The following is a 13,001-nucleotide window of genomic DNA, read 5'->3' as shown; positions in this document are numbered from 1 at the left end:
CGTCTCTGCTTGACTTATTTTGCTCAGCAAAACACCCTCAAGTTCCATCCATGTTGTTACACATGGCTAGATTTTATTCTTTCTCATTGCCGTGTAGTATTCCATTGTATAGATAAACCACATCTTTTTTTTTTTCAAATAGTTTATTGTCAAGTTGATTTCCATATAACACCCAGTGCTCATCCCCACAAGTGCCCTCCTCCATGCCCATCACTCTTTCCCTCCCCTGACCCCCATCAGTCCTCAGTTTGTTCTCAGCATTCAAGAGTCTCTCATGGTTTGCCTCTCTCCCTCTCCCCCACTATTTCCCCCCTTCTTCTCCCCGATGGTCCTCCATTAAGTTCCTCTAATCCTCCTATACATGCAAACATATGGTTTTTGTACTTCTCTGCCTGACTTATTTCGCTCAGCATAACACCCTCAAGATCCATCCATGTTGCTACACATGGCCAGATTTCATTCTTTCTCATTGCCATGTAGTATTCCATCATATAGAAAAACCACATCTTCTTGATCCATTCATCCGTTGATGGACACTTAGGTTCTTTCCATGTTTTGGCTATTGTTGAGAGTGCTGCTATGAACACTGGGGTACATGTGCCCCTATGCATCAGCACTCCTGTATCCCTTGGGTAAATTCCTAGCAGTGCTACTGTTGGGTCATAGGGGAGTTCTAGTACTAGTTTTTTGAGGAACCTCCACACTGTTTTCCAGAGAGGCTACACCAGTTTACATTTCACGAACAGTGGAGGAGGGTGCCCGTTTCTCCACATCCTCACCAGCATCTAGAGTCCCTTGATTTGCTCATTTTAGCCACTCTGACCGGCATGAGGTGGTATTTCAGTGTGGGTTTGATTTGTATTTCCCTGATGAGGAGGGACGCTAAGCAACATTTCATGTGTCTGTTGGCCATGTGGATGTCCTCTTTAGAGAAGTGTCTGTTCTTATCTTCTACCCATTTATTCACTGGATTGTTTGTTTTTTTGGGTCTGGAGTTTGGTGAGTTCCTTATAGATTTTGGATGCTAGCACTTTCTCTGATATGTCATTTGCAACTATCTTTTCCAATTACATTGGTTGCTATTAGTTTTATGGATTGTTTCCTTAGCCATGCAGAAGCTTTTAATCTTGATGAGGTCCCAATAGTTCACTTTTGCTCTTGATTTCCTTGCTTTTGGGGATGTGTCAAGTAAGAAGTTGCTGCGGTGGAGGTCAAGGAGGTTGTTTCCTGCTTTCTCCTCTAGGGTTTTGATGGTTTCCTGTATCATATTCAGGTCCTTTATCCATTTTCAGCTTATTCTTGTGTACGGTGTGAGAAAATGATCTAGTTTCATTCTTTTCCATGTTGCTGTCCAGTTCTCCCAGCACCGTCTGTTAAAGAGGCTGTCTTTTTTCCATTGGATAATCTTTCCTCCTTTGTCAAAGATTAGCTGGCTTATACCTTTGGGTCCAATTCTGAGTTCTCAAATCCATTCCATTGGTCTATGTGTCTGTTTTTGTGCCAATAACATATAGTCGATGATTACAGCTTTATAGTAGAGGCTAAAGTCTGGCATGGTGATGCCTCTATTTTTGGTTTTCTTCTTCAATATTACTTTGGCTATTCAGGGTCTTTTGTGGTTTCATACATATTTTAGGATAGTTTGTTCTAGTTTTGAGAAGAATGCTAGTGCAGTTTTGATTGGGATTGCACTGAATTTGTAGACTGCTTTGGGTAGTAATGACACTTTAACTATATTCTTCCAATCCATGAGCATGGAATGCTTTTCAATTTCTTTGGGTCTTCTTCAATTTCCTTCATAAGTTTTCTATAGTTTTCACCATACAGATCTCTTATATCTTTGGTTAGGTTTATTCCTACGTATTTTATGGTTTTTTATGCAACTGTGAATGGAATCAGTTTCTTGATTTCTCTTTCTGTTGCTTCATTATTGGTGTATAAAAATACAACCGATTTCTGCGTGTTGATTTTGTACCCTGCAACTTGGCTGAATTCTTGGAACAGTTCTAGTAGGCTTCTGGTGAAGTCTGTCGGGTTTTCTATGTAGAGTATCGTGTTGTCTGCCAAAAGTGAAAGTTTGACTTCTTCTTTGCTAATTCTGATGCCTTTTATTTCCTTTTGTTGTCTGATGGCTGATGCTAGGACTTCCAGCACTAGGTTAAACAACAGTGGTGAGAGTGGACATCCCTGTCGTGTTCCTGATCTCAGGGGGAAAGCTCTCAGTGTTTCCCCATTGAGGATGATGTTAGCTGAGGGCTTCTCCTAGATGGCTTTTAGGATGTTTAAGTAAGTTCCTTCTATCCCAACTTTCTCAAGGGTCTTTATTAAGAATGGATGCTGTATTTTGTCAAATGCTTTTTCTGCATCTATTGACAGGATCATATGGTTTTTATCTTTTCTTTTGTTGATGTGATGTATCACATTGATTGATTTGCGAATTTTGAACTATCCCTGTAACCCAGGAATGAATCCCACTTGATCTTGGTGGTTAATTCTTTTTATGTGCTGTTGAATTCGATTTGCAAGGATCTTGTTGAGGACTTTTGCATCTGTATTCATCAATGATATTGGCCTGTAGTTCTCTTTTTTTGCTGGGTCTCTGTCTGGCTTGGGAATCATAGTGATGCTGGCTTCATAAAATGAGTCTGGGAGTTTTCCTTCAATTTCTATGTTTTGGAATAGCTTGAGAAGAATTGGTATTAATTCTGTCTTAAATGTCTGGTGGAATTCCCCAGGGAAGCCATCTGGCCCAGGGCTCTTATTTGTTGGGAGATTTTTTGATAACTGACTCGATTTCTTCACTAGTTATGGGTCTCTTCAGGTTTTCTCTCTCTTCCCGTGTGAATTTTGGTAGTGAGTGTGTGTTTAGGAATTTGTCCATTTCTTCTAAGTTGTCCAGTTTGTTGGCATATAATTTTTCATAGTATTCCCTGATAATTGCTTGTATTTCTGAGGGGTTGGTTGTAATCAGTCCATTTTCATTCATGATTTTGTCTATTTGGGTGCTCACTCTTTTCTTTTAAAGAAGCCTGGCTAGAAGTTTGTCAATTTTGTTTATTTTTTCAAAAAACCAACTCTTGGTTTCATTGCTCTGTTCAACTGTTTCTTTGGTTTCTATATTGTTTATTTCTGCCCTGATTTTTATTATTTCTCTTCTCCTACTGGGTTGGGGGTCCACTTGTTGCTCTCCCTCTAGTTCCTTTAGGTGAGCTGTTAGATTTTGCACTGGCGCTTTTTCTAATTTCTTGTAAAATAGGCCTGGAGTGCAATGTACTTTCCTCTTAGGACTGCCTTTGCTGCATCCCAGAGTTTGGATTGTTGTAGTTTCATTTTCATTTGTTTCCATATATTGTTTAATTTCTTCTCTAATTGCCTGATTGGCCCATTCACTCATTAGTAGGATGTTCTTTAACCTCCATGTTTTTGGAGGTTTTTCCAGACTCCTTCCTGTGATCGATTCCGAGTTTCATTCATATCATTGTAATCTGAAAGTGTGTATGGTATGATCTCAATTCTTTTCTATTTATTGAGGGATGCTTTATATCCCAGTATGTGATCTATCTTGGAGAATGTGCCATGTGCACTTGAGAATAAAGTGAATTTTATGGCCTCAGGATGCAGAGTTCTAAATATATCTGTCAAATCATCTGATCCAATGTGTCATTCAAGTCCATTATGTCTTTAGTGATTTTCTGTCTAGTTGATCTGTCCATTGCTGTAAGTGGAGTATTAAAGTCCCCTGCTATTAGCATGTTCTTATCGATAAGAGTGTTTCTGTTTGTGATTAATTGTTTTATGTATTTGAGTGCTTCCGTATTTGGTGCATAGACATTTGTAACTGTTAGCTCTTCCTGATGGATAGAACCTGTAATTATTATATAATGCCCTTCTTCATCCCTTGTTACTACCTTTACTTTAAAATCCAGTTTGTCTGATATAAGTATAGCTACTCCAGCTTTCTTTTGACTTCCAGTAGCATGATAGATATTTCTCCATCCCTTTACTTTCAATCTGAAAGTGTCCTCCAGTCTAAAATGAGTTTCTTGTAGACAGCAAATAGATGGATTTTGTTTATCCATTCTGCTACCCAATGTCTTTTGATGGGGCATTTAGTCCATTTACATTCAGCGTTATTATTGAAAAATATGGGTTTAGAGTCATCGTATCCTTTGTGGGATTTATTCTTGTGGTGGTGTCTCTGGTATCTTGCGTTCTTTGCGACATTTCCCTCAGAGAGTCTCCCTCAGGATTTCTTGTAGGTCTGGTTTAGTGGTGACAAATTTTCAACTTTTGTTTATTTGGAAAAACTTTTTTATCTCTCCTTCTATTCTGAATGACAGGCTTGCTGGATAGAGGATTCTTGGCTGCTTATTTTTCCTGTTCATCACATTGAAGATTCCTGCCATTCCTTTCTGGTCTGCCAAGTTTCAGCAGATAGGCCTATAACCACTCTCATAGGTTTCCCTTTGTATGTTAGGGCTCTTTTATCCCTAGCTGCTTTCAGAATTCTCTTTTCCTTATATTTTGCCAGTTTCACTATGATATGTCATCCAGAAGGTCGATTCAAGTTACGTCTGAATGGGAGTTCTCTGTGCCTCTTGGATTTCAATGTCTGTCTCCTTCCCCAGATTGGGGAAGTTCTCTGCTATAATTCATTCAAGGACTCCTTCAGAGCCTTTCTCTCTCTCTTCCTGTTCTGGAATTCCTATGATACGGATATTATTCCGTTTGATTGTATCGCTGAGCTCTGGAACTTTTCCTTTCCTGTTCCTGGATGAGTTTATCTCTCTTTTTCTCAGCTTCTTCTTTTCTGTAATTGTGTCTTCTAAATCACTTATTCTTCTGTCTGCCTCTTCAATCCGTGCATTGGATGCCTCCATTTTATTTTGCATCTCATTTACAGCAGTTTTTTAATTCGTCACAACTATATTTAAGCTCCATAGTCTTTGTGTCAATAGTTTCTCTGTTGTCTTCCATCCCTTTTTCAAGCCCAGCAATTGATTTTATGACTATTGTTCTAAATTCTTTAGTTATTTTGCTTATATCTGTTTTGAGCAGTTTCTTTAGCTGTCAATTCTTCCTGGAATTTCTTTGGAGGAGAGTTCTTCCATTTCATCATTATGGTTAGCTTTCTATCTCTTGTTAGTTTTAAAAGCTTTTTATGCACTCTGCACCTGTGAATGCTGCTGTACCACAAAGAAGGCTCATTGACTGTCCTGGGCCTGTCCGTTCAGAAAGTGTTCTTTGAATGGTGTCTCTTGGTCTCTCTTGTTGAGACCTTGGTTATTTTATTTTCCTACTCGTAGTGGTATATGGAACTCTCCACCATGTGTACTTTGGCTTCTTTCTTGAGGTAGCCAATATTATAAGCCTTTTGCTTTTTCATGCATAAAACCAGCTTATGTAGGAGGTGAAATCAATGCAATTGATATCCTGAATGCATCAAGGTTCCAGAAATAACAGCTGTATATGATGGGAGCTGCACAGGCTTCGCTGGATGACAGTCACAGCGAGGAAATGGCAGCATTTGCACAGCTCCTGCCATGCGAAACGAAAACTGGTATCTCCTTCTGCTACTACTGGCTCATGTTGGAAATGAGCCTGATGGTATTGACCAGGCCTCACAATACAACAGAGCATTTAAAGGGAGGAGGATAAGAATAGGAAGGACTCCATTTGTCACACAACCATGTTATTTATATGGTAATATATCTCAAGTGATAAATCCAGTAACAGCAACAGATACTAACCACTACAGAGTTTAAGTCTTCCAGGCTTCCTAGAACAAAGACAAAGGAATGTCTCCACTACATTCTTTATAGTCTGGCTGCCATCAGCTTGCTCTCTCAAAAACCTGTAGATATAGGCTATTTCCTGCAACTTTCTCCTCTGGAACCTCACAGAACTAGTTGTATAAATGAAAACTGTGTAAAAATTCTGTTTAATTAAGTATGGAAGTCCTCAAAAAATCAGACACAGACTTACCATATGATCCCGCAATCCTAATTCTGGGTGTATATCCAAAGAACTGAGGCAGAAACTCAAACAGAGCTTCATACATTCATTTACATACCAGCATTTTTCAGAATAACCAAAACATGGAAGTAACCTAAGTGTCCACTGACAGATGAATAAACAAAATGGAGTATATACATAGAACAGAACATATTCAGCCATGAAAGTGATGGAAACTGTAATAAACGCTACATGGATGAACTCAGGACATTATGCTAAGTAAAATAAATCAGACACAAAAGGACTAATACTGTATGATTTCATTTATAAGAGGCACCTAGACTAGTTAAATTCACAGAGAAAGAAAGTAGAATGGTTGTTGCCAGGGACTAGGGAAATGAGGGAGTGAGGAGCTATCATTTAATAGATACAAAGTTTCAGTTTGGGAAGATTAAAAAGTTCTGGAGATGAATGATATGATGGTTATATAGCAATGTCAACATACTTAATGCCACAGAACTGTAAATGTAAACATGGTGAAATGAAAAATTTAATAGTATTTTACTATAACTTTTAAAAACCTATTTAGTTAAGAGGTGCCTGGGTGGCTCGGTCAGTTAAGTATCTGACTCTTGATTTAGGCTCAAGTCATGATTTCACAGTTTGTGGGACTGAGCGCTGTGCTGCTAACACAGAGCCTGCTTCCGATTCTCTCTCTCCCTCTCTCTGCCACTCCCCTCCAAAAAATAAACAAACATTAAAATAACTCATTTAATTAAGCCCTTTGTAATGCTTAGTTGTGTTGAGAGTTTCCTTCCAATCTCCATGAAATCAAGTTTTCAAATCTAGTGGATTTCATTTTAGAGTCCACCATCTCAAGTACAGAGACCATCCCGCTTAACGTTACAAATAGTCCTAACAGTTTATATTTCACATTTCCCTATTTGAGCTAAGATGAACAGCCAGTTTCCAAACACCTATTGATACTAATATACCCACCAACCAACTAAAAAATTACATCATTATTAGTATCTTTGAAGCTTCCAGAGTGATAATTCCTAATCACCTTCCAGTTTCCACTAAGTTGACTCTTATCCTGAATTCTTTCTTATTTTTTTTTTTTATTTTATTTCTAGGATAGAGAGAGACAGCGTGAACAGGGGAGGGTCAGAGAGAGAGGGAGACACAGACTCTGAAACAGGCTCCAGGCTCTGAGCTGGCAGTCAGCACAGAGCCCGACGCGGGGCTCAAACCCACGAACCATGAGATCATGACCTAAGCGAAAGTCGGACGCTTAACCGACTAAGCCACCCAGGCGCCCCTGAATTCTTCCTTATTATTATCATTTTTAAGAAAAATGTCTTTCCATGAATGAGTACAACGCCCATGAAACTTACACGTGACTAATAATACTTAGAAAATACAAGACTTATTATTCACTTATTCATTACATTTATTAAGCACCGATTCTATTCTAAGCTTAAGAAGCTCATAGTTTGGTAAAAGAAACATAATAGGAGAGATGGGAGGAAGGAATAAGTAGAGAAGAAAACATGGAAAGAAAAGATAAAGACGGGAAAGAGCAGTCATGTTAGGAAACTAAAGATTCATTTTCATTAAAACATACATTTATGTCAGAGAGATTTTTAATTTAATAATTGTCAAAAATGAAAGAAAAGAGTAATACATGAGTTATCTTCCACATTATGAGAAAATTCAGATATATCCAAGGGATACTCAAAAGCAAAATGCTTAGAGGACTGGAGCACAACACAAAGCAGACTTATTGTCAGTACTACAATTGTAAGGACACTATGATTTCAAGGTCTCTTCAGAAAGAAGAGAGAAGGGCTTGAGCAGCAACATAACAAGTCACTATCACAGACAGCACAGGAAGCAGCATGGTAGACTAAACAGTTATTTACAGTATGGTCCTTATTCCTCCTGCATCAGGTTTACTTGGGATGCTTATCAAAAATACAGATTTTTGGGGCACCTGGGTGGCTTAGTCGGTTAAGCGTCCAACTTTCGCTTAGGTCATGATCTCGCGGTTCGTGCATTCGAGCCCTGCGTCGGGCTCTGTGCTGACTGCCAGCTCAGAGCCTGGAGCCTGTTTCAGAGTCTGTGACTCCCTCTCTCTGACCCTCCCCTGCTCACGCTGTCTCTCTCTCTCTCTCCTAGAAATAAATAAAAATTTAAAAAAAAAATACAGATTTTTTTAGGGGCACCTAATGGCTCAGTTGGTTAAGTGTCTGACTTTGGCTCAGGTCATGATCTAGTGGCTCATGAGTTCAAGCGCTGCATTGGGCTCTCTGCTGACAGCTGAGAGCCTGTAGCCTGCTTCATATTCTGTGTCTCCCCCTCTCTATATCCCTCCCCTGCTTGTGTGCTCGTACTCTCTCTTTTAAACAAGTAAACATTAAAAAAGAATTTTAAAAATACAGGTATTTAGACTCTGCCTCATACTACTGAATCAGACTTTTTGGAAGGAGGGCTCCTAGTTTACTAACCATCCCAGGTGATTCTTACACTTATCCAAGTGTATTCAGGGGGCGCCTGGGTGGCTCAGTCAGTTGCGCGACCAACTTTGGCTCAGGTCATGACCTCACAGTTCGTGGGTTTGAGCCCCGCGTTGGGCTCTGTGCTGACAGCTAGCTCAGAGCCTGGAACTGTTTCGGACTCTGTCTCCCTCTCTCTCTCACCCTCCCCTGCTCACACTGTCTCTCTCTCTCAGAAATAAATAAAACATTAAAAAAAAATTTAAAGTGTATTCAGAACCACCAATACAATGGAAAGAGAGCCTTGCCCACCTCCCAACTGTTGCTGGATATTTTCAGGTAAACCACTTTAACTCAGTGCAAAAGTTTTACTGTCGTTAGAAAGAACTACTGGGGCATTTGGCTGGCTCAGTTGATAGAGCATGCAACTCTTGGTCTCAGGGTTGTGAGTTGAAACCCCTCGTTGGGCATAGAGGATTGCTTATTTACTTACATATACACATACACACACAAATAAAAATGAAAATTATGGTTACTGAATTATATACTATTTTAAATTTTACTAAGCCTGGTTGCTGTGTTATTGTTCTTTTTAACATCACTAGTCTAATTCTAACAACCTACATAGATGCTTTTATTGGCAATGTGTGTGTACTAAGAAAAATAAAGCATGTCTCTACCATTTTCCAAAATAAGCTGCCTATAATTCTGTACTCACGTAATATACTCACAAGCTGTTAAATGCAAATAAATACCAAACAGTCCCACAGTGCAAATGTATATACATTTTGTCAATCAGCAGTTTGATACTACCAATCATCAACCCAGTTTGTTTTCTATTTTGTTTTTTTTTTAAGTAGACTCCATGACAAATGTGGGGCTTGAACTCTTGAATTCAGCTCAAGTCATGATATTGTGGTTGGTGAGATCAATCCAGGCCCATGTCAGCTCAGAGCTCAGCAAAAGAGCCTGCTTGGGATTCTTTCTCTCTGCCACTACTCTCCTGCCCATACCCCTGAGCAAGCTCTCTCCTCCTTTCAAAATAAATAAATAAACATTTTTTTTTAAAAAAGAGTAAACTATCAGCAGCCAAAGGTAAGTATCAGTCAAACTAATCACATTAATATAAATTTTTAACAAAAGGGTACACCAAATGTGGGGAAAGAAGAATCAAAAAGTAAGAATTTGCCCATTACTGACCAAGAGTTACTATAAAGATATCTTAAAGATACTAAAGGACAGTACTCATAGAACTATGGCATGATTATCTAAACACTAGAAATAGAACAAGAATAATTCTAGACTTACCATAGCCTGGGTAAGCTATCCTCCAAACCAATCCATGCACTTTGTTCTGCTCTGCTTCCCTATTTACCAATCCATATTCTGATGACCAAACTGGTTTCTCAGGTATCCTAATACCAAGAAGAGGATGTCTGAATAACGGTTACAAGTACTGTGGTCAATGTAAAAATGTCTATCCTGTTGTAAATTAATATTCTAGTTAACAAATCTGCCTCCTGTGAAGCTGTTATTCTGAATCAACTTCCCAGAACACTATCACTGATAGATAATAGACAAAAATCAAATAGTATTTACGTTTGCAAAGAACTAAGCCATGGATTGGGATAAATCGGCCAATCTCTCTCATTATTTGAGTCACATTTCACAAAAATATCAGAATCTGGCATTAACAACTATGATTCAATCTTAGCAGATTTTTAAAGTTAGATCTTTTTCTCCATTTACTTTCAAATACACCAAATAGGAATTCTGTTTATGATATCATAGGCATATAAATAAGTATATAAATTTATACAGGCCAATAAAAAGCATTTTTTATATAAGTTAAACTTTCCTCTAAATAAGCAAATGACAACAAACAGAGTGAATTAAAGCTATTCTCTAACTGTCCACTTTTCAATGTCAATTTTTCACACTTAGCCAACTGGCAAATTGCCTTTGCAAAGCTACTGAAATTAGAGCTCCAAAACAAAAAGACTGACAGCTTTACCTGGCATTTCATCACATTCCATTTTGATACGTGAGAGATGAAAAGCCAAAAGATAACTTGGATTTTAAGCCATTAAGGCTTAAAGTCCCTCATGTATCATGCACATGGTTCTTCCTGTTCTGTTCTTTTACGACTCTGTCTATAACAATAATTTTTATTTAATTTCATTCTGCCTTATACTATTATTTGCCTTATTATTACTTATAAAAATTTGGGCGGCTTCAGGGCGCCTGGGTGGCTCAGTCGGTTGAGCATCTGACTTCAGCTCAGGTCATGATCTCATAGTTCGTGGGTTTGAGCCCCACGTAGGGCTCTGTGCTGACAGCTAGCTCAGAGGCCAGAGCCTGTTTCAGATTCTGTGTCTCCCTCTCTCTTCACTCCTCCCCTGCTCATATTCTCTCTCTCTCTCTCAGAAATGAATAAAACATTTTGTAAAAATGTTTTTTTTAAATGCGGAGGGGCTTCAAACGTAACACCAGTTTTCTGTCAAGTAACATTTATTAAATTCTAGCCTTCTAGAGGTCAGAAAGCTATAAACCTTAGTATAAAAAAGCCTTGAAAGAGCATAATATTTGGCAGTCTTTCAAGACAAAAATTACACTTCAGGATCAGTCCAGAGGTAACATCTCAGAAAAACATAGCAGGCTCTAAGATAAAATAAAAAGCCAAAACACAAACTCAAAGAAAATATTCATAATACACATATATCTGATGACCCTCAAAAGCATTCAATTGAGAGAAAAGTCAGATTAAGACTGCATGATATATGACTTCATTTATATGAAGTCTAATAACAAGGCAAGCTAATCTATAGTGATAAAAAATCATTCCTGTAGATTCCCGTGAAGGGATTGATTAGAAGACACTTGAAGGAACCTTTCTAGAGCAATAAATAATGTACTCTACCTTTATTTAGGTAATGGACTACTCAGCAATTTTTTAAATTACATATATATGAAAACATGGATGAAACATAACAGCATTCTGCTGAGGGAAAGAAGATGCAAAAACCTACATGCTGTAGGACTTCATTTACATGAAGTCCGGTAAAAGGCAAAACTAATTTATCATGACAGAAATCAGAACAGTGGTTCCCTATGAGACATGGGGATTGACTGGAGTAGACATGAGGGAATCTTTCTGGAACAAATATTCTATGTCTTTGTTAGGGCGATGGTTATAAAGGGGTACATACAGCTATAAAAACATCAAACTGCTTAAGATAAGTGCATGCCATTGAATGTGAATTTCACACAAATGAACACTTTTAAGTTATAAACAACATAATAAATGGACTTTTACTTATTAAAAACAGCAGAGTAATAAAATGATGTAACAGAGACTTGATTCTCCTAACAACTTTCATACTTTGCCAAAATGTTTTTACATACCAACACAGTTACCATTGCATCTAACTCCTTACAAAAAATGTATATAAAAAATAAAGAAATATTCAAATAAATGAAAGCTGAGAAAATTCCTCACCAACAGATATTTCTTGCATTCAAATAACAGTAAAAGGTTCTTCATGCTGAAGGGAAGTGATACCAGATGGAATCTTTAATATATAGCATACCAAAACTGGTAAGTATGTGGGTAAATACAAGACACTTGTTGCTTATATTCATTAAAAACAATTCTTTAAAACTAACTAAAACAATAGCAATGCGTTGTGAGGTTTATAACATGTAGAAATAAAATATATGACAAGTATAAAACAAAGGCTGGGACAGAATAAATGGGAGTATACCCTTATAAAGTTCATACTATTATACATGAAGTGGTAGAATTCAAGACAGACTGTGCTAAGCCAACTATATTATAATCCCTACAACAACAAGAAAAAAAGAGTATAGGAAGTATGGCCAAGATGATCTCAGATTTATCTAAGCTGAAACTACATTTCTGAAAACTTCTTCCCTGAGGGGTTTTGGGTCAGGAGTGGCCATAAGAAAAAAAAGGCAGCAGATGAGAAACAAGCATTATTGACCTCAAAAAGTCTACAAGGTGCTATTGTAGCTCATATATATTGTCAATGATCTGCTAACTCACTTAGCTGACATGTAAAAGATACACCCACAGTTTCTCCAGATCTGGACTAATCTTCCTCATAAATATCGATGCAAAAGTGGTTAACAAAATCAAGTCCAGGAATATGTGTATGTATATGCATGTGAGTTTGTAGGTATATACATATATACATTCACATATATATATACACACGTTATAAAAAAGATAACACATCATGACCAAGTGGGGTTTCTCCTAGCAATGGTGATTGAACATGAGTAAATCAGTGTAATTTACCATAACAACAAAAATAATAGAGAGAATCTAAATGATAATCTCACTTAAATAAAAAAAAGTATCTGATGGGGTGCCTGGCTGGCTCAGTTGGAAAAGCATGCAACTCTTGATCTCAGGATTCTGAGTTCAAGCCCCACATTTGTTGTAGACATTACTTTAAAAAAAGAAGAGACTTCAAAAAAAAGTATCTGGGGCACCTCGATTGCTCAGTCAGTTAAGCAGCCAAC

The 13,001-nt window shown here is 37.8% G+C and overlaps 1 protein-coding gene across 2 annotated transcripts in view; it reads right to left on the bottom strand.

Moving 5' to 3' along the window:
- The window catches only part of FAF1 (Fas associated factor 1), a 451,681-nt gene that overhangs the window by 411,582 nt on the left and 27,098 nt on the right, over positions 1-13,001 (bottom strand). Inside the window, exon 2 of one of the 2 annotated variants that reach the window (XM_039245400.1) lies at positions 9,762-9,868. The exons of the other annotated variant lie outside the window; for it this stretch is intronic. Coding sequence (XP_039101331.1) covers positions 9,762-9,764 — 3 coding nt within the window. The 5' untranslated portion in view covers positions 9,765-9,868. The remainder of the gene's footprint in view (positions 1-9,761; positions 9,869-13,001) is intronic. 2 annotated transcript variants of the gene reach the window in all.

This window comes from Hyaena hyaena, unplaced genomic scaffold (genome assembly GCF_003009895.1).
Source record: "Hyaena hyaena isolate Hyena2069 unplaced genomic scaffold, ASM300989v1 scaffold_257, whole genome shotgun sequence".
Classification (NCBI taxonomy): Eukaryota; Metazoa; Chordata; class Mammalia; order Carnivora; family Hyaenidae; genus Hyaena; species Hyaena hyaena.
Note: the sequence above shows the minus strand (reverse complement) of the source record. Positions and strands in the feature narration are given on the sequence as shown.